Genomic DNA, 21222 nt, shown 5'->3' with positions numbered 1-21222 from the left:
ATGTGATACAAACTAAATATATTATCCTGTAATCGAGAGGTTTGGGGTCTTCAAATTATTTCATATGCCAGTATGTATTCTCACCAGGGCTACATTCTTGGGCAACCAGGTTGAGCACCTCAACAGCAGCAGGACACTGCTGGATGAACTCTTCACAGAAGGAGCTATCCTCCAGGAGCTGTGCCATCACCAAGCATGCCCTGAAAAATATAATCAAGAACCTTGTGATTTTTGTTCACTCTATGGTTTGGCGCCAAACATCCATAGCATTTTCTACATCCTTATATCACATGATAAAAGTTACAGTGTCAAAGGGCTTCACATCACTGTTTACTAACCTGGTTCTGATTTCAGCCAGCAAGCGAACTGCAGCCATTACCGGGCTGGAGCCATCTCCTGTAGCTGGTAGAGATGTGTGAATGGAGAGACTGCCCTCTTGTGGCAGAAGCATGGACTGCACTGCTTGTACCACCTTTTCAGTGATTGACAGTTTGTACAGGGGGAGTGCCTGAGCAAAAAAGAGACAAGTGAAATTCAGGCTACTCCTTTGCATAAAAAGGTCTGCAGTTGTGTTTGATGCTGGAGCTCTTACCTCAGATCTGGGTGTGCAGAGGCGTGATATAGGTACTGTCAGGATATCTGAGGCTTTGCAAGCTTTCCTATACTCGCAAGAGGGGAATTTCACTGTTGCAATGCCCTCCTGCTCATTGATGGACATAACTATACCCACGCTGCCCAGCACTCCTTTACCTACCACCTGCAGAGCAGAGGAAACACATTTCAATTCCAACATGTCAACGCTTTCAATGAAAAAGATGACGCCATGTTGATCTGCTTTTTATCTATAATGCAAATTATGCACATGTGAGACAATGCGTGAGCATCGCATCTCCACTGATTTGCCTCCCTTAACTAACCTGGACCTCAGAGCCGATCTTAATGGTTTCTTTGAAGCCACCTAGGGCACAGAGTGCAGCAACCGCCTGCCTGCCAATGGCCTGAAGCTTAGCCAGTTTCCTGCCACTGCTGCTCCCATTCTCCAAAATACTCTCAGCGTACTTCCCCAGCTGAGGGATGAACATCAGCGCCCGGGAGAGCACCTACCACAAACCCCAAGTGAGAAAGCATTAGGTTTAAGAGAAACAGCATCATATAGATTCAAATACATGCCAGCCAGAATAAAATATTAATTTTTAATTGATTAAATAACTGAAAACTCTCCAGTAAACTTCTTTGTAGCAAGTTATCAGTTACCACTATCTAGAAAACAATTGTTATGAAGGTAGAAACATGATAACTCTTTACTTTTTCAGCAGTGGTGGTCCAGATTTGAGCGGTGTTGGACTCAGGAGCAGTGAGCAGACTATGCAGCAGAGCAATAACCTCAGCAGCCATACTGTTGGCGACATGGCCACTGATGAATGGCCTGACGGGGTCTGACCTGTTGAATGCAAGTTTTGCAGTCAGATATCAAAACCACATTCAAGACTAATAAGTCTGTCACAGACACATTTTGACCCAAACATGGCGTACCGATCTACCTATAAAGACAGACAAATCCACACGCACTCAGTGTCAGTATGCAAAAATAGTAATTATATGACTACTTGTTTATTTACCTGGCTAGATCAGCGTTCCTGTCCCTACATACAGCAGTTTGAGCAGTTTTCTTCTTGTCACCAGTGGTGATGCCTCCAGCAGTCTCTTGGGCCAGTGTCTCCACAGGTGGACCAACACTAACTATCAGACCGGACTGGGCCCACTTGTTGGCCTTCCTCAGGGCAGCAGATGCTTCCTCTGTGATCACCTCACAGCTTCCACTCTAGAGACGGTTTAAAATAGGACAGCAGAGCTAAGGATGGCGCTTCGAATAAAGCTACAGACACACTTCTTTTCACATTGGGAATATATGCTTTTAAATTCTGGGTACAGTTTTTTTTCAGCATTTCAAAAATCTTACTTTAGTCATGTCTCTGTCCATCTTGACCACCTTTTCCATGTTTGCTCCAGTGCCAAGCCGAAAAGGACGTCCCTCTGAGCTGCTGCATTTTACAGAGGGTGGAAGAACAGATGTTAGAGAAACCCAGAGTAAGATCACTAATGTGAAACAAAAAAAAAAAAAGATTTTTGAGGCAATCTTACCTGAGAAGTGGTTGTAAAACCTCATGAGATGACTGGTCCTCTCTCTTGTGGATGAAGATTGATAGCTTGCCATCAACCGCTTCTCCCTCCTCCCCAACATCCTCAGACTTCAGAGCTCCTTTGGAGCTGGCTCGGGACAGACTAGTGTCTGGCTCAGAGGAGCTGGGGGAGAGCAGCGTTTGGCAGCCTGGCAAAGAAGTAAGAGTGTAAATAAAAGCAACAAAAGAGCTTATCGCTTACAAGTTCCACTCTCACCACAAACATGTATTCAGTACTCGAAGTTGAGAAAGACTAACCTGGTACTACATAGTCTGCCAGCTTGGCTAGCAGCAAAGCAGCAATACGCGAGGCAGGGTCACTAGCATCTTGTTGCTCAGCATCTAGTGTGTTAATAGAGTAGCTCCATGAGGGCAGGGCCACATTACCACAGTCCTCCACACTCATGAGAGGCAGAGCAGCTCGGCATAGCTGCAGGATTATTAGTACCAGCTTTGGGGAAGGTCTCTGGTCAAGCAGCAGAGACAAGAGCTTAGAAACACATGCTGGCTGGCTCAGAATAGCTTTTCCTATGTGGCTCCTGGAATACAACAACAAATACATACACCATATAAATACACACATATACATGACAATACACAGAACATGATATAAATAAGCACATGATATACACACATGACATTTACCTGGAAAGGTCATTGAGCAGACTGAGCACATCCTGTAAGGCATCATTGCCAGCTGCCTGATTCCCACAGCACTCAGTGGCTCTGGCCAGGTGATTGGTTAGCAGGCTGGACACCTGCCGTGCCAGACCAGAGTGCACTGCATCTGTAGACCCACCTATGAAGAGAAAGAAGAATGATTATTGACCTATCATTAAAATATACCAGGTTCTTCTTGCCTGCACTAGATATTTAACACTTTTTTCAACACAAATATATTCCCGCCTGATAGCTGTTGACATGTGATCAGAGTCAGTAGCCATAAACTTAACATACAAGCAAGTATGAGCACATTTCACCTATTTTAGCTTCACTCCACTGGCTGCCCGTCCATTTTAGGAGTCATTTTAAAATTATTTTATTTGCTTTTAAAGCCTTGAATGGCCTAGCCCACCTTACCTCTCTGAGCTGCTGCACCCCTACACTCCCAGGCGCTCTCTCAGGTCAGCTGACCAGCTGCTTCTGACAGTGCCTAAAGCTAGGCTTAAGCTCAGAGGTGAAAAAGCATTTACTATTGCAGCTCAAAAACTGTGGAATGGATTGCCACTGCACATTAGACAGGCCTCCTTACTGTCTCATTTTAAATCTCCTCTTAAAACCCACCTCTTCTCTCTGGCTTTTGACACCATGTAGCGTGTTGCACCTTGTGTGAGCGGTGCACTTTATTTATTTTATTTTATTTATTTTATTTGTTTTTATACAATTTTATTTGATTTTATCTTATTTGATTTTATTTGTTTTTATCTTATTTTATTACTTTTATCCTATTGTGTCCTTCATCATTTTATTGTGTTCTGTTGTGCTAAATATTGTGGATTGGATTGGATACCTTCGACCTTCTCCCACTCGATGCATCGGTTGGCTAGCACCTGGAAAGCAGCCCAGGCCATGGTGGCCACCTTCTGCTTTTTGGTCTGCTTCTCGTTTGAGCTGCATTCTCTTTGACCACTCAAGCTACATAGACTATCCATGAGCTGAACCAGCCCACTCCGAACCAGGCACTGCTCCTCACTCCTATAGTAACACAGATAACAAATGAGGGTAATTTGTGCATCTGGTAACACAGGAACAAATGAAAAGAGGAATAATGCAACATGAATTCTCTTGCCTGGTGTAGGGGATTGTGCAAAGCAAGCCAATACTGTTGGCACAGGCAATAGGGTAACGCGCACACAGTGACACTACAGATGTCATGGTCTCTCCAAAGGCCTCCTGCACCTGCTCTACCATTCCACCACAGGTCAGCTCCTCAATTCTGGCACACAAACACAGATGTGTAGAGTAATCACACAATCAAACATTTTTATCTGAGTATATCAGAATGTTTTTGTGGGTTAGTGTGTGTGTGTGTGTGTGTGTGTGTGTGTGTGTGTGTGTGTGTGTGTGTATGTAGGGTGGAACTGTGGTAGATAGCGGTTATAGCTCCCTTCTCTTACCTTGGGCCTCCTTGCAGTACCATAGTGACAGGCCCCACCAGGTGGGTGACCCCACCCACTCTGACAGCAGCAGTGAGTAATTCTCTCATATGAACAAGTGCCTGCTTCCGTGTGCTGCCACGTCTCCAACGTGTCTGCGCGGCAGACAGGAAACTGCTGCTTGACACCTACAGAAGGTATAAAAGATTTCAATGTCAGACTAGAATTTACCATGATTCTCATGCAGATATGGTAACAGACAACTCAGTTAAAAAAAGAGTGAGTGATGAGTAACAGACTAACAGCCTGGTCAGGTGTAGTCCCAATAAAAGCAAAGAGCTGTCCCAGCAGCACACTGTATGTTGGCTTGTCACGGCTGTCCTCGATGGCCAGAGATTGTAGCAGGGTAAATGAGCTGCTGCGATGACTGGTAGGGTGGTGTCGCCTCCTACAGGTACAAAAGAAAACAAGGAAAGGAATATACTCAACTTTGATTTATTCCAATAAGCCTCAAACATTAAATCTATTAAGCAGAAATAGAGAAATACCTTTGAGTAGCGTGTGTAAATTCCAAGTCTTGGTTAGCAATCATCTCCAAGTCAGAGGGTGCAGACATGCTACGCAGGAAGACAGGCTGCTTCACCATGGGCATCACAGTCTTGGCATCTGACACTGACTTAGAGGCTGACACAAAAAATGACAATTGAAAATAAGTCACTGGAGAACACTGAGTGATGGAAACATTGATACACAGAAATAAAACCTGTGATACATTAAATTCAGACCGCTTTGTCAATTGAATCAATAGAGAGAACAGAACAAGTCTCTAATCCCGATTCTGCAGTCCCACAAGGGTTAGTTTAGTAATTAATTATTAACGGAAGATAACTGATAAAAAGATGATGTGTACCTGCCCCTGGTGTGCCAGCAGGTGTGGTGGTCAGACTTCTGCAATGTGGAGCGATGGTTACATGTAGCAGCAGCTCTGTGCGGTTCATCAGACTCTTCACCAGTGCCTTAGTTTTAGCCAGTGGGGTGCTACTTCTGAGGTGCATGGTGTTTACCTCCTGAAAGAACTTCTCCCTGTTGGTGCAGATGCATAATGTTACAGCATGGACTGACCCATGACTACCCAGGTGGTGTTGTACTAATTTATTTCAAATTACTTGCCTCAATGCAAGAACAACATTCTCCAAGTCACTAAAATCAAGTGGGACCTCCTTCAGGGAGCAAAGTAGTTCCAGCTCCTTAATTTTGTTCTGGCACAAAAGAAAATAAATAAATAAATCATGAATATCGCAGCAAATTGTAGTGGTAACACTATAATCTCTTGAGAAAAAGTTGTAAAGTGTGTATGGGGCACGGTACCTCAAAAAAGTGGTAGTCGTGAAAGAACGGAGTGTTGTTCTCCAGTTTTCCCTGCTGGGCCTCCTCTGCCTCATTCTGCCACTTCTGCTCCAGTTCTGCTACACTCTGAAAGCAACACAGAAGATAATTAGACACAGAGTTAGACACTTATTGGTGCTGTTCAGGTTGGTAGCTCAATTTACTTTTGTTAGCTAAACTTGGGTCCTTTGGACGACCTTAACCTTAATAACATAATCTACTGACATAACCTGTTCTGGTGTTTTTAGTAATACTCTCATATTTTCTTTTTTTTAGTAAGTTTATGACAGTAGCTCACCTGCAGCTGACGCTCCATTGCATTGATCTTCTTGAAGGTCTCAGCCATGATCTTACAGACCAGGTCATACTCCTCTACGTGATCCTCACGGTACTGGTAGTTGACGAGTGACTGGAGAGCATCCACCAGGCTTAGATGTTTTATGACACATGATACAATAACCTCCTCCATAACATCTGGCCTGATCACCTCCCTTCAAGAAAAAATAGTTAAGTGTAGAAGTTATGCTTTTGACAAGAAAACAGTTTGACTATATTAAGGGTATGCATAAGCACTTTTTCAAGTGATATCACCTTCCTTACCAAAAAAAAAAAAAAATGCACACAAACTAACCAAACACAGTATTGCTGCAACACTGAGAGGAAAACGAACAAAGGCAACCACAATCACAAGGACTTCAAAAATATTCTGATCAACTGTGGACAGGTTTGAAAAAAATATTTTGATTTTCTCACACTCATTGAGAAAACTGTGATCTTAGTTAGTTTAAGTTATGTAGAAAGCATCCCTTAATGCTGCTTGGCTCCTCCTTAGCTTTGACATTTTAGAAGTGTTTTCTAGGTTTTAATACATGTGAATGCATAAATGGCAGATGTTGAATATTTGCCACTCAGGAGGAGTGACCATTGCGATGTTACATGCATACACTTATACTGTGACAGCATGACCCTCCCTCTTACTTGATGCTAGGACGAAACTGTGGTCGTGCCCTTCCAGACACCTCTCGTAGTCTACCCATGATGCCAGGGGGCAGGCGTATACGAGGCAAATCAAAGTAGGCCCCTGGCATAAGGCCTGGGGGTGGAATGAGCACATCAGAGGGGTAGGTGAACTCCCGGTCCTCCTCAATGGTCAGGGGCAGAGGTGAGGGGCTGGGTGTGAGGGCAGGAGAGATTGCACCGTTTGCTTCCACTTGCCACTGACACCTGAGGAAAAAAAACAAAGGTTGTCACCAATCTGCATTCTTTTAGAGGGTTTCCCCCTTCTCCTCATAAATGTGGATAATATAGTATATATGTACTTGTTGTGTTCCCCTACAAACCACTGAAGATATGTTTTAATTCTCATATTGTACTATATTTATCACATTGACAATCGATACCTGGGTGGAGTTTTTAGGATATTTTTATTTAGCTGTGTCACCTTTGCAGGAGCTTTGAACAGAGCAAATCATGGCAAGCATCCTCCTCTCTTGTCACCTCCGGCCCATTATACAGAATGCGGAGCATTGAGCAGGCTAGCACTGACAGGCCGAGTGCAAGGTCTGCCAGGAAGGGAAGGCCTCCAGAGACATCCTCGGATGACTCCTGTAATCAAAACCACAAGAACATTTTCAGAATAATCTGTTGTGCATTATGTTCCAAACTGGGACATGCCAATGTTACCATGTTTTACCTGAGCTCTGACAGTGCAGGAGAACCCCCACATGGCTTTATCAGGGGTGTTGTGTTCACGCCCACTTCTCATCTCAAAGGAAAAGGTCACGGTGTCACCTTCAACCTACAGCACGACAAGAAAATAAATGTAGCTCTTCAAGACTGTGCTTCGCTGTGTGTGTTTGTGCTCAATCTGTCTATGTGCTATACAGCTTCTTTTACCTTGACAAGGTCTTTGGGCCATCCTGTCCCCAAGACACTGCGACTGCCATATCCCAGAGTGTTTCCTCCATATTCTGTTACTTTACGACTGTTTGTGTTGGGACCAGCGTAGATAACCAACTAAAATATTACAGAATACGTTTAGAGTGGCACAAAATGCATGTAACAGCTACAAAAGGATGAATGCCATTTAGCCTGCAGCGTGCTGTGAGAGTCAATACCTTGTCGTAGTCATACTGTGAAGAGCAGCGGGAATCAAAACGAAGGTACAGACAGCGGGCTCCTGGGATGTGTACAGTCTCCTTGAACTTATAGTTGTCTCGCACAGGATGCACAGTCTCTACTGTCTTCCCAGCAGCCCATGGGGCAGGGATCTTCAGTCCAGTCAGGAAACCTGGCTCCTCACGTTCATCAAGAATTCTAATATTAAGAATGAGGATACAAACAGATCACAACTGATACATTTTTCTGATACCCTGCTATAATCAGAATAAAATCAGATGTATCTCATTAGAATACAAAATTACGCAGAAAGGGCTTCAATATGTAATCAGATCGATTAAGGATTGACAATCTTTTTGGTGGACCTTCTGAGAACTTACTTGTCATCAGCAGCAGATGCTTTTGCCCCCTGCCCTAGAGAGCCACCCATGAGTGGAAGCTCTTCAGTGAAAAGTGGAGACTGAGTCTTTAGTAACAGGGCAGTCTGGAAAACAGAGTGTGGAAAGATTCTTTAGTGATGACTGCTTTTCCTACTCAAGGAAAAACGTTTTTGTCTTTTGGACTGGCAAGACTCCAACCTGGCTTGTGTAGAGGACCAGCTGGACTAACTGAGGCATGAGGGCGTCAGCGAGTGTTAGGGTCTGCAGGTTGGGGTGCATCAGAGAGGTGAGCAACACTGGCAGCAGGTGCCCCAGCATGGTGGCCTTGGTTACCTGTTCCAGGCCTTTCAACCTGAGGATAAAAAGCAACAGGTGATGTATCTGAAAATAAGAGAGATTAGGTAGGTTGAGGCGTTAAAATAAAAGCAGGGTGGAAAATTATCACCAGCCAATGTGATTTAAAAACAAAAAACAAAACTACGGCCATAAATGATTTTTTGTGCACTCACTCAGGATTTTTGAGGAGGCTGCAGCATTACTCTGGCTTACTTAAATCTTGTTTCACTGTGAAATTGTGCATTAGAGCCACATAAGCAAACAAATGTCTGTTTTTTAATTTTGTCAGTTACATTATGGTTTCATACAGTTGACGGCACAGATTAACTTAAAAAACAAAACAAAAGAAAAAACATCTGCTCATGCAGTGTGTGTGTGGCTGGTTGACCTATAAGATAATTTTCCTGCCCTGCAAAGCTAATTTAAAGTGGAGTTAAAAGTTCACCTGGTTTCCCTGTCAGGGATGTCGCTGTTAATGAGAGCTGTGGTCACCTGCTGCAGTGTCTCCAGCACCTCATCACATCCCACCAGGATCTTGGTTGCTAGGGACAGGATGCTGCTTTGCAGCTCCTGAGGACCACACACAGAATATGCCCACACTTCGGTAACACTGTTTCCAAGATTTTAAGTGATCATACAGTATCTCTTTCATGCAATATCAAAGGTGTACACACATCACTACTTTATTTTTATGTCTGTAAATTAAAAAAAACCTCCATATTAGAAGCACAATCTAAGCTGCTTTCATCCTTTTATCGACAACCATGATCAGCAATATTTAAAAATAACACATCCTTAGATAATATAGCACTGTAAACTGATATAGATAAAACCGCAATGAGCACAAAAGAATATCCATGTCCCATTGCTCCGTTTTGTGGGTTGCTCTCTCACCGACAGTCAGGCAGACAGACTCCACGAGGACAGAGGTAGGGGTATTAAAGGGGATGTTTACCTGTACCTTCATTGTTTCCCCTTGTAGGGAGCTGTCACTGTCGTCGTTATCATCTGGACGGATAAGAATGGTGTTACTGAGAAGGTGGTTCTGAACAGCCATGAGGTAGCGCAGACAAGGTGAGACCACCTACAGAGAGGGAAAACCATGTCAAATTGGTACAAGTGCACTCAGACAAACCATGTGATCGTGGTAAGCACAGATGGCATTTAGTGCTGCTGAACAGATATGCATACTGGCACAGTGGAGAGCAGTTTCTGGAAGTCGTCTCGGGCGACAGTCTGACATTTGGTAATGACGAGACAGGATTCCCGGACTACTGTCTTGAGGATACAATGCAGCAGCTCATCACTCAGTCTGTAAAAGAGAGAGAGACACCTTAAATAATTAGATAATTATAGGGACCTAACTTAGGTTTTTAATACATGACATTGTACTATGCTAATTATCAAACGCATAATTATAAAAATTATATTGCACCATATAGTTACAGGGTTGCTGCTTACCTGTAGTGGTCATCTTCTTCACTTCCAAATCTATTCTTCTGCAGTTGGTCTGCCAAGTTGGTAAGGATGACATCACGAAGTTGAGAGAGGCCACTGTTCCTTTCACCTGAACATCACATAAACACACACCATGTAAGTAACTTTCACAAAAAAAGTTGAAAGTGACAGTTTTATTAAAATCAATAATCACCTTCAGTTAGAACTAGTTTCAGCAGTTTGTTGAGTTCAGCCTCCCCTTGATACAAAGTATTCAGGCCTGAGCTACAGACAGAGAGGAAAACAAAGATTTGAATATAATTTTTATCACTGGTTATATAAAACACCATTTAACTGTTATTTTCATATATATTCATATATATATTCATATATATATAGTAGACTATATTTGGAATTAATTACATGTTAAACTCACCTAATGGCCAGGCACACCTCTCTCTGTATCTCTGCTCCTATCTGATCAACTGGAGCCATGAGTAGCTGCCACAGGAGTAGACCTGACCGTCGAACGCTCTCCCTGTTCTGCTCTGACTGAGGATTGAAAAACCTAAACACAACCTGGAGAAGACAGACAACACCAAGAAATAAATGAACTAACTCAAATGATACATATACATATATATAAAAGCTGTCACCAGCTGCGCCTAACACTGACCTGGAACACGACCAAAATACAGCGGATGATGCAGGTATCTCCGTTGACCATGGCCTTCTCCATAATGTCACAGATGCTGCTGAAGTGACGGGCCTCTATGGGATGTTGTTTGCCTAGCAGGGCTCCGAGGGGCAGGCTGTTGCTGCTGGCTGCCAACAGATTGAGCTGGTGGATACACATAGCACCCACATGATGAAGTAGCTGGTTGATCACCTCGCCAGTGGTCACGGTTTCCTCTGTGAAAGGACAAGTAAAACAAATGATCACATCTCTTCTTTGACCTCATTTTAAGAGTCTCTGGTGGTTTCAGGGTAGTTGTCTTCTACCTTTGGGTTCTTTGATGACATGGCTCACTCCGAGCCTATGGCACACATGATGAAAGGCTTGGTTCCCAGGGTTGCACCACTGATCTATGTAATCACTGGAGCAGGTCCAGATCAAGTTGTTCAGTGCATCGTAACATGCTCCTACAAAGCAACATGTCAGAAAAATAAATGTCAGTTGGCTAAAAAACGGAGTATATGACTATCCTATATAAATTGAACATATAGCAGTCCAATGTGACAAAAGCTTAGCTCACCTAGCCCTGCCACCTGGGCTCCCCTGCCTAGAGAACTGCCAGGAGCATCAATGAGGTCTGCGCGGCTGCTGAACTGACCATCAGCCAGGTTAAAGACCAGGCTGGAGGCTAAAACTGGACAAAAAGGAAAAGTTAAGTTGACTCATCATTGACAATATAGTCCAAAACATTGCTGTTCTTTTGGTTTTCACCACTAAACTTTTAAATCATTAATTATGTAATTTACAGTATTTCACAAGTGCTTGTAAGGGTCTATATTAAAATGTTATCTTTGCTACATTTAACTATGTAATGCACTCAAACTTGATAGCTATGACTGTATATCATGATTCCTCACTTAGGACTTCTACCAGAAATCAGACTATAATCAAAACATTTGATATCTACTAACAGCTAAACTTGATGTGAAAACTCAAAGTATACTATAGGAAACTGGCAGGAATGTCTGTGTGTGCTCTTACTTTTGAGCGAGGACAGGCTGCTGGTACCCCCAAACAGGGAGCGTGTGGCAGAGCTCCCAGATACACCAGGAGGTGAGACCAGCATCACTAGATATGTTCCACACACATACATTGGGGTCTTTCTTAGAGTCTTCAGAGGGAGTCCACAGCTAGTGTTGACAGCTATGAAAAAGTGAAAAAGGAATGTAAGATACGAAAAGGTTTGATAGCCATAAGGATCACATTAATTGCACCATAAGGCATATATCATTTCTTGATGACTATATTCTGCTAATGAATTACCCGACTGTTCTTCTTTGACAGTGTTGGTGATGGCAGAGCCTGTGAGAGCAGCCAATGTGGCAGAATGGGAGGCCCGGAAGCGTGACATTCGACTCAAGAGAAGTTCATTCAAGCACTTGGAAGACTCGCCTTCCTTGCGAGTTAGAATAACCCTCTCCTGCAAGATGTCTGCGACGCACAACCCTGTCTGTGTCTGCACCATGGACACGGGGGACAAAAAACATCAAATATGGAAATATGGTAATGAACAAATGGAATACCTATGAATCTACTGTATATCTAAGAGCATGTGGTACTCACCGACAGGTGAAAGACATCCATGAAGACAGAGTGGCCTTTCTGTGTCTTCTCGTTGAGACTGGCTGGGGACCAGACCCAATACAGGTAGGTTCCATCTGAGCAGAGGTGCAGCGTGGTCATGCTGCTGCCCACCGGGAAGTGATGGGCTGGCATGGGCACAATCTGGCACACCTGAAAATGTCACAGTGAACATTAGCTTGGGTTATGGCTACACTTGAATTTCAATAGAATTTTTAAGAGCTGGATTTAATGAGACCACATCCCTGCATGGTCACAATTAGTCTGAACAATGCTTTTATATAAATTCATTCATATACTATATGCATGTCCATACTATTCCCAATCCTGCATTTTGAAAATGATACAAGACAGACCATGTAAAATATAGTAAATGATTTCACATCTAATATAAAATAGTGGCATAACGGAACGGTACCTGGAGGGTGAAGGGGTCAATGACCTGGCACAGCTGATGAGACTTGGCATCGAAGGAGGAGGGACGATGGAGGAGGCGACCACTGCTAAACACCACCCACCCGGGCTCCAACTCTTCATTTCGACAGTACACAAAACCCCTGCACAAACACAAACACACTGCATTCATTTCTGTACAATTTAAATACTCCATTTTCCTATTTAAAACATGGACATTTTTGTCAGAGACCCAGTTGAGACACTTGAGAGTAAAGTAAATAAATTGAGTTGAGTAGCAACAAAAAAATCACATCACATTACATGTATACATTATCTACAAATTGATTGTGTTTAAATTCTATGCAGTCATTAAATTCCCACTTCGTTCCACGGAATTAAGCATCCTGTTTACCCTATTCAGTGCTGACCATGACAATTAATTCAGAGAACTATATATCCTTCAAGAACAGCTTTGGCGTGCCGGTTAAAAGCAATTATAGGTCTATAAATCAAGTTGTTTGTAGGCCATTGCTAAGAATTGTGCAAGTTGCTGTAGGTCATTTAATTTTGGTTCCTAGAGATACTTCTAGCATACAATTATCAAACTCACGGGCCTAAAACTGGCACATGAATCTTTTCTGCAAGCAATACTACAAGTGAAAGAAGTGAACTCTGGGCCCTCTGAATTCTAAAAACACATTGTGGAAGGAAGCTGCCTTTGGCTTGCAAATTGGGTAATTTGCTACCACAGTATGGAATTAAGATGCAGGGCACACAATGCCCTTTTGTGTCTTTTAAAATCAACTGAGTCAATCAAAGACCGCTAGGGAGGATGTGACTGTGTGTTGCAGATATCAGTTTAAGAAAGTCCAAGAAATATTTAGCCCTACTGTTTCTTTGGGATGAGTAAGTCATGAGGGATATTTTTAGTGCTTCACTCTCTCTTTCTGTCTTTCTCTTTTGCTATTCTCTGAATGCTGCGGATAAAGAAAGGCAGGCGGGAGGGAGTGTCATATTACCTCAGTGTTCCATGTAAGCCAGAGCCCAGCTTGCTGAGTCCTCTCCCAGAGGAGTTAGTGGTATACAGATAGAGCCCGTCTGTGGCTAGACAGCGCCCCAGGTCAGTGTCTGCGAGACACGGGGACAAAAAGGATTCAAAAGGAGGGTAATGACGGACACAAGACAGATGATTGGGATGAAAAGTAGAGGGAGGGATCAAAAAAGGAGTCGACAAAACCAGGTGAGAGAATTGGGATGCTAAACAAGGCAGAGGCGTCTGTTTACTTTGCTTGGTTTTTCAAATTTAAGGATTGCGTTGCTTGCAGAGATAAAGGCAAACAGACTCAGGGCTGGTCTAATGTCAGGTTAGCTTTAAATATAAATATGCAAACTTGCTTCATGGCCCTGATCAGCTTCCGTCACTCTACAAGGTCAGCTAATCGATAGCTCTAGAGTGAGTCATCTCTATCTCCTCCTCTGCTTCATCCCCTGAACCTCTCGCAGTCACAACTCCTATCGCTATTTTCACCATAAGCCTGAATGTTTTCACTATATGTATTCATATAACATACAGGGAAATGAGGCCAACTAAGCCTTCTACAAGTTAATGCACTCTCCTCCATCCATCTTTGTTGGGGTTTCAAACATTTCATGGTATGCACTTCAGAAAAAGTGAATTATAAATAATCTAAAGGTGAATAAATAAATCAGAAAGGACGACAGTATTATGATGGCAAGTAAGACAAGCATAGTCCTCTCTACAATCCACAAGCCAGACAACTAGATACAGTATGTAGGCAAGACATAATTCCAGCACATGACATACCTGCACCTGCTGTGACCTACTCTTCAAATCTTTTGGTTTTACAAATGCAGAAGTAAAGCACACAACACGGGGCAAACATGATAGCCATCACTGAAAGATATCAGTTAACAGTTTCAAAAGTACATTCGAAGGGTTTTTACCTTTACTCTCCGCTCCTCCAGCAGAATTATCAGGTGTAGGTAGCATGTCCTCAAAACCCCAGGACACACTGTGTTTCCCCCCCAAGAGGCAGGATGGAGAGCCTGGGCCTCCTTCCAAGAGTAAAAGTCTGAAGCAGGAGAGATGCAGGATGGTTACATGTCTAGAAAGTCACTAATAATTATCATTATTATCAGGTGAACCAAAGTCATATCCTAACCTGTACAGGACATCTGACACAGGGAGCTGGCCCAGATCAGTTTGTTTCTGCAGCAGGTGAACTGTGTGGATGAAGGTCTTCAGAGATCCCCTGGAAAATAGTTTGGAAGGTTAGTGAGGAAGCATCGGTATGAAACAAAAGTGAAAGCTCATTGTTACGCCTTTCTGAGACCATAAGTTGAATCATGCCTGGCTTGATTAATGTGCTGGGAATTATAATGCAATATTTATTTTTAATCTGAATAAATGTGCAGTGTTCATTTACTGCTTCGCCTCATCCAAGACTTAACTATTAACAGTGCACCATTGAGGAAATTCTATATTCACAGAGAAGATCTTACTCTGCCATTCTCTTGGGCCAAAAAAATAAATAAATTTTGGTTTGTCAGTGCCACTTCAGATAACATCCTCAACTGGAAATAAAAAGAAAATGGAAGGATGGATAACAACATGTCATAGATTACAATATCAGTTTTTAAACTATACATATCACATGGCACTAAGTATGTATGATACAATCCAGGAGGATTCTGCCATGTGCTGTAGAGGAACATATGTTTGATTCAGTGTTTACATGTTCCGCAAGTGATAGACAACACAAATGAGTCATGTGTCAGTGTCCCCCTCTCAACCGTCGTATGTAAACACCTTGTCAACATCTGATATCAAAGCATGTGGCTACACAGTCTACTTGCTTGCTTGCTTAACCCTGCACATAGTGAATTTACTAAGCGACTGCATCAGAAGTGGGAGTGGGGGGGGTGGGGGGGAGTAGACCTGATAGCTCTTTAATTAGCTCCCACTGTCTGTAAAAAAGGCACCAGGGCTGGATGGTTCCCCACAACAAAGAGCTCTCAGCCTCAACAGAGGCTGAACAAAGAGTGGAGAGTTCTGGTTTTGACAAGTCAAGATCAGTTGTCACCAGCAGAAGCCAGCGGTCAGGCTCAAATGCAAAAAAAATAAGCTCAATCTACTCTTCTATGGGCTAGGTGACAAAAAAACACATTAATATAAAACCCTTTATATTACAATCATGAGTTTACTTTCTTTTGTTGTGTATAGGAAGAAAATCCCCATATGGTACACGGTGCATACAGTAGGGCCCCATATCGCCCAAAGGCCCCTGCTGTTGCCCCATGCATGTGACTGGCTGGAGAATTATGGCACTTGCTAAAAGTGAGATTCACACAAGGCCTCAATTTTTAAGATTTTCTTCCTGCAGGAGTATCGCTTTCCAGCAGTGCTAGCAGCTCATGCTAACAGACTATACTGAGCTCCAGTTGTGAGCACTGGTTGGAGGTCAGTACATCAGAGCTCCATGCTGACAATGAGCTGACAGACTCCTTTGTCTCAGAGTGTAAATATCCAAGCAAAACTGCTACAGTGGGTGACAGACTGGATTGAGCATTAAAGTAGATGTGATCATTCATGCAGCATGTACATTGAGGAGAGAGAATGTGTACTGACTTGTAGAGTTACTAACGAAGTAACCTACTACTGAAGTAATGTTTTCACTAATAAGATACACTGTTACACATTTGAACTGTTTAAATATTGGTTTACTAAATATTGGTTTAACACACTGTTTACAGAAAGTCTTTTTAACTCAAAAGCCAACAGAAGGATCCTACTGAGAAGTGTGAAGGTGAGATGGTAAAGAGAGAATGAGAACATCAACAAGAGTAGATCAAAACCTCTTATATGGCTGGACCATGTATGAAACACTAGAGGGCTTTTAATTTGTATGTTGCCTGGTTATTATCAGACATGGACGTCACAGCATTTTTAACACGTCTGTTTTCATGTAAGTTTATTTATTTGTAAAGCACTTTTCATACAGTAGTTGTAACTCATGTGCTGTACACATAAGAAAAACATTAAAATTACTTAAAATAAAAAAAATAAAAAAATTGCACCTGATTTTGGGTGTAGACTATGTGATGCTGTTGTAAGAAGGGTTGAGTAATGATGTAGACTATTTTTTAAAATATATTTTATGTATTATTTCATTTACCCACAACCTCAAAAATAGTTTTAATGCAGTAACTCATTAATGCTAAGTGTGAATGACCCCAATACAGTGTGTTTCAAGTGTGTTAAGTTTGTATTTGTAAATGTATTTGTTATGTTGCTTTTATTTACCTTGAACATGGAAGTACTTTATTTTGAAAAGACACTGGACGCATATAACGTGTGGAAATTGACAGTAAGTTACCCTGGTGACAGTGGCACTATTCTCATCTTAAAAAATATTAAAACAAAAACAAAATGCATTCTGGGTTCAGCCAACGAATGGTGTAACTTCATCACTCGGTCAGTCAATCAGTGTCTCAGTGACGGACTGATGCGTTTGTAGGGCTGACCCCGCTGTTGCGGTTAAGCCAAAAAAAAGTGAAATTTTCCTATTATGTCATTGTGTCTAATAGGTGTATGGCCTTACCTGGCACAGGCGAGTGCCACGAGTGCAGCGGCAGCGTTTTCCCTCTGTCTGGGTGTGTGGAGGATCTGAGCGTGCCCCTGCGTTTGGCCTGACTCCTGGGCCCCATCTTCCAGCCAGGAGCAGAGAAGCCCCTCCAAGCCATTCAGGCAGTCGGCAGGCTCTTTGCTGAGGCTGAGCGGCTGGCAGTCCCGGAGGCAGGCTAGCAGTACCTCTGCTGTAACACCACAGAGCGCTGGGTCACTGCGAGTCTGGGACTGCAAAAGGGGGAAGACCAGCAGCAGACCGACACGGGAGGTGAAGGGTGCCTGCTCGGGTTGCTGGAGCAGACCTTGTCTTTTGAGCAAGGCCAAGGTCTCCTCATCAGCCCCTCCAGTCCCCTCTCGCTCCTGCTGCTCCTCCAGGGCCAGCTGCCGCTGCGCCCCCCACAGGCCACGCAGAGCATTGAGTCGATACTCCAGCAGGCGGGCATATGCGTTGCTCTGATTACCACAAACAGCACGCAGACGCTCGGCCAGCTCTACCGGGTTCTTTGTCTCAAATGTTAGGATCTGGAATGAAGGAAAATGGTGAAGGGCAAGAGAGAAAAGAAAAAAATAGTTTAAAATGTTAAGTTTATATCAACAGCAGTCATTATTGTGACAATTGGTCTGTAGCTTTAACAAAAAACCCTTTGATAAGGCAGATGACACCTATGTTTCTAGTATGGCTAGATGCAAATTAAATTTTTCAAAGGAAAATTTTAATGAAAAATGAAAAAAAAATCCCTTTTAAACTGGCATCTTTTAACAAAACAATGGGTAAGACTGGTCAACCATCAGCAGATTAAAAACAAACAGTTTATCCACAAGGTGTATTAGAATGTAGTCTAATATGCAGCCAACATTTTGGTTTAAAACTAAGCCAATTATTTATAACACCCCTATTATTTACTGGTAGAACTTACAGCATCTCTACAGTACAACTATGAATCCTTTCAGCAGCATAAACCCTCCATGTATAGTTCTTTGGACTATGTCATAATGGTAAGAGATAGCAAGACACATTTAGGATAGCTTATCAGAAGTGAAACAATGTGCCTCATGTGCACTTAGGCAGCATTTCAGATATTGATTACACTCTGTGGGCCACGAATCATGGACTAGAAAAAAAAATCTATGATACCGTTTAGCAGGCACAATTTGTATTGATTCTATTTCAGGAATGCTACTAATGTTACAGTAACACTCCTCAACTGGATGCTGGGCCTTCTGCACCTTGCTCTTCAAAACACTGCTGCAAGTGGATAAAAATAGTCAGCATCACAACACCTATGAAAACAGCGTCGAATGACCCAGTCAGTCATACAGCTGGACAGAAATGTAGAGAATCAGAATATAACCTAAACTAAGAGGAAAGACACAGGCTTGACAACAAATGATGCAAGAATGTCCTTTTTTTGCTATGTTTTGCTATGAGCTACTAACACAGGAGGTTGAAACTAACAAACATAGCTAATATTTCTATTTCAGCTCTGCTTTATATCAAGTTCATACGTAATATTGAACACTATTTTGTTTTGTACAGGATCTTCTATATCTGTCCATGTGCCTCCCCATGTCCAAAAAGCTTTAATTAAAATGTCTCACCCACATACATGTTACCATTTTTGCTCAAGTTAAATTATCCAAGGGATGATGTAACCACACTTTGTATTCAATAGGCCCCACATATATGGAAATTAAAGAATATGATTATATAACATGCCCAAATGTCCAATTTCATATCACTTTGTAACTTGTTAGTCAGCATGATTGGCACTGGTGCCATACCTATAAAGGAAAAACTGGCTGCAAACCATGCCCTGATGTAATAGCATAAAGTAGCCCTCAATTCATGAAAGCTGCTACACTAAACAGTACATTTAGCAACATCCTGCACATTTCCCCGGGTCAGAAGTCCACTTGTCAGTAATTGTGCCTTCATCATCGCTTCCACTATGTTTCTACTTGTTATAGAGCAGCTTAAACAGGAAGCATGAGTTCAGAAGTTGTGTTGTCCACTGCATGTCTGGTGCTGAGTTTAATTGAAATGACAAAACAAAGGGTGATTGGTCTAATTCAATCCCACTTATTCACATTCATTAATTAACCATTGGTTTGTCATCTGTCAGAGCTGCTGATAAAACAGATGCACTTCTATCAGCCAGTAAACAGCATGTGGTTGACAGCTGCTAGTAAAAACACAAGGAGTCATAACATAAACGATTGCTAGTTATGGTAGTAATACTAGTATTGAATATAATGTGGTATTGAATTGGAGAAAGGCAAATAGCAAACAGATCATTTATAGCATTAGTTAAGTACTTGATTGAGAGAAAACCACAAAAGAGGTTATACTTTAGCAATACAACCAACTGAATCAGTACAGTTGAATGCACTACACTGTACATTGTAAAAATTAAATCAAGCAAGTAGTGTCTGTTGATGAGCACAAAAGCCTTACACCAATCTCAGCATACTGTCTGTGTGAAAAAGTTTCCCCCAGTATGAATTGTGAGACATGCCACCTCTCCCATCATATGGCTATGAGCTTGACTACTGTTGTATTTTAAAATAAATCCATGGATTTTGAACTAAACTTTGAGTCATTTTCCTCACACAATAAAAATTGCAGCAGCACTGTAAGTCATAGTTTAAAAATATATTTTTGTTGTTTCCTTGGCTTGCTATATGTTGACCAAACAAAAATTTTGAAAATACATTTGTGCATCTGAGCTAGGAATATGAAAGCGTTACGTCGTTAAAATTGTCATCAAGTAGAAACCCTGAAATGTGAATGGTTTATTGCAGATGTGAATCCTTCTATAAGTTGTGTTACATGAAGTACATGAGGCTCAGTTCACACTATGCAGGACGAACTTAACATGAACATGTTGGTGCTAATCTTAAGGATACATGCAGTAATGGCAGCAGTTAGATAAATCATTCATCAAGTGGGTTACCATCTCTGTTAGTGACTAATATGCATCATAATATACCAACAGTCACACATTTATCAGATGACACATGAACATGTGGTTTAGTACTGCAACAATTGTACTCTATAGGCTGCTGGATACTACCAGCTCTAGCTTCATTACGTGGTAGAGTACCGAAATATCGAGGTTGCAAATATACATTGTTACCTCGAAGTTTCTATCGGCATCACTATAAAGTCTCTGCTATCTAACAACAGAGACACGTCCGGTTGAAAGATCGTGCCTTCAAAATAAAAGCCTACTCCAGCATAATCGCATTTACTACACAGTATTGTATGTTAAGACATATTAACATAAAGATTGACATTAAAATGACCTCTGCTTTGCACAAGAGTGAAAAAAGGAGTTCAGCAAATGCCATGTTTCGTGATATATCCAACTGTAGATCAAATGTGGATAACTTGCTAGCTGTGTCGCCATTTAAAAAGGTAAACATAACCCATTCTGGCCAAAAATAAGATATAACAATTCAAATTCATCCAATATCTGACACAACATTGCTTGATTATGTTTAGAGCAGAGTGGCACAGATTATTATTTTGGTTAACGATTACTGTCAAGTGTGTTACTCAAGAAAAACTGCAGTTCCAGTATTAAAATACCACAACGGCTATTTCAGTTTTACTATCAAACATCTGAGGATTCATAGGTGCATCTCCAATATTTATTCGAGGAACCAGTTAACATTAAATGTTTCCTCTTTGGTGCAGTTTGAGAAGTTCTCTGCATAAAAAAGCTGCACTGACACTACAAATACAGCTGAAGATGTGCAACTTGACACCTGAGGTATAGGGGCAATATGCAGTGTGTGCCACCTTTTACCCAGCTTGTTTAAAGTCCCCTTCCATTCAAAAATGAGTTTTGCTTCTTGTTCCTACAATTGGATGTTTGAGCTTCACTGCGCAGAATGATGTATGTGCAGAGATTGATTTAAGAAT

The 21222-nt window shown here is 42.0% G+C and overlaps 1 protein-coding gene across 2 annotated transcripts in view; it reads right to left on the bottom strand.

Moving 5' to 3' along the window:
* The window catches only part of LOC122993538 (probable E3 ubiquitin-protein ligase HECTD4), a 37163-nt gene that overhangs the window by 14075 nt on the left and 1866 nt on the right, over positions 1-21222 (bottom strand). Inside the window, exons 2-44 of one of the 2 annotated variants that reach the window (XM_044367791.1) lie at positions 17269-17816; positions 14830-14919; positions 14612-14739; positions 13666-13774; positions 12669-12807; positions 12233-12403; positions 11933-12125; positions 11651-11812; positions 11190-11303; positions 10936-11076; positions 10610-10845; positions 10370-10512; positions 10148-10218; positions 9958-10063; positions 9688-9808; positions 9452-9580; positions 8942-9066; positions 8359-8512; positions 8161-8264; positions 7780-7978; positions 7559-7678; positions 7356-7460; positions 7104-7267; positions 6641-6886; positions 5961-6153; positions 5645-5749; positions 5447-5535; positions 5187-5359; positions 4825-4960; positions 4580-4724; positions 4298-4464; positions 3970-4116; positions 3691-3875; positions 2826-2979; positions 2439-2719; positions 2143-2329; positions 1961-2042; positions 1620-1822; positions 1306-1441; positions 918-1100; positions 593-757; positions 339-508; positions 85-200 (exon numbers count right to left, since the gene is read on the bottom strand). In XM_044367791.1, the coding sequence (XP_044223726.1) occupies positions 85-200; positions 339-508; positions 593-757; positions 918-1100; positions 1306-1441; positions 1620-1822; positions 1961-2042; positions 2143-2329; positions 2439-2719; positions 2826-2979; positions 3691-3875; positions 3970-4116; positions 4298-4464; positions 4580-4724; positions 4825-4960; positions 5187-5359; positions 5447-5535; positions 5645-5749; positions 5961-6153; positions 6641-6886; positions 7104-7267; positions 7356-7460; positions 7559-7678; positions 7780-7978; positions 8161-8264; positions 8359-8512; positions 8942-9066; positions 9452-9580; positions 9688-9808; positions 9958-10063; positions 10148-10218; positions 10370-10512; positions 10610-10845; positions 10936-11076; positions 11190-11303; positions 11651-11812; positions 11933-12125; positions 12233-12403; positions 12669-12807; positions 13666-13774; positions 14612-14739; positions 14830-14919; positions 17269-17816 (6835 nt within the window). The remainder of the gene's footprint in view (positions 1-84; positions 201-338; positions 509-592; positions 758-917; positions 1101-1305; positions 1442-1619; positions 1823-1960; positions 2043-2142; positions 2330-2438; positions 2720-2825; positions 2980-3690; positions 3876-3969; positions 4117-4297; positions 4465-4579; positions 4725-4824; positions 4961-5186; positions 5360-5446; positions 5536-5644; positions 5750-5960; positions 6154-6640; positions 6887-7103; positions 7268-7355; positions 7461-7558; positions 7679-7779; positions 7979-8160; positions 8265-8358; positions 8513-8941; positions 9067-9451; positions 9581-9687; positions 9809-9957; positions 10064-10147; positions 10219-10369; positions 10513-10609; positions 10846-10935; positions 11077-11189; positions 11304-11650; positions 11813-11932; positions 12126-12232; positions 12404-12668; positions 12808-13665; positions 13775-14611; positions 14740-14829; positions 14920-17268; positions 17817-21222) is intronic. The other variant, XM_044367799.1, reaches the window with a different exon arrangement.

The sequence above is a fragment of the Thunnus albacares genome, chromosome 2, assembly GCF_914725855.1.
Source record: "Thunnus albacares chromosome 2, fThuAlb1.1, whole genome shotgun sequence".
NCBI classification, from domain to species: Eukaryota; Metazoa; Chordata; class Actinopteri; order Scombriformes; family Scombridae; genus Thunnus; species Thunnus albacares.
The sequence above is the reverse complement of the archived record's forward strand: the minus strand, read 5'-3'. Positions and strand labels throughout refer to the sequence as shown.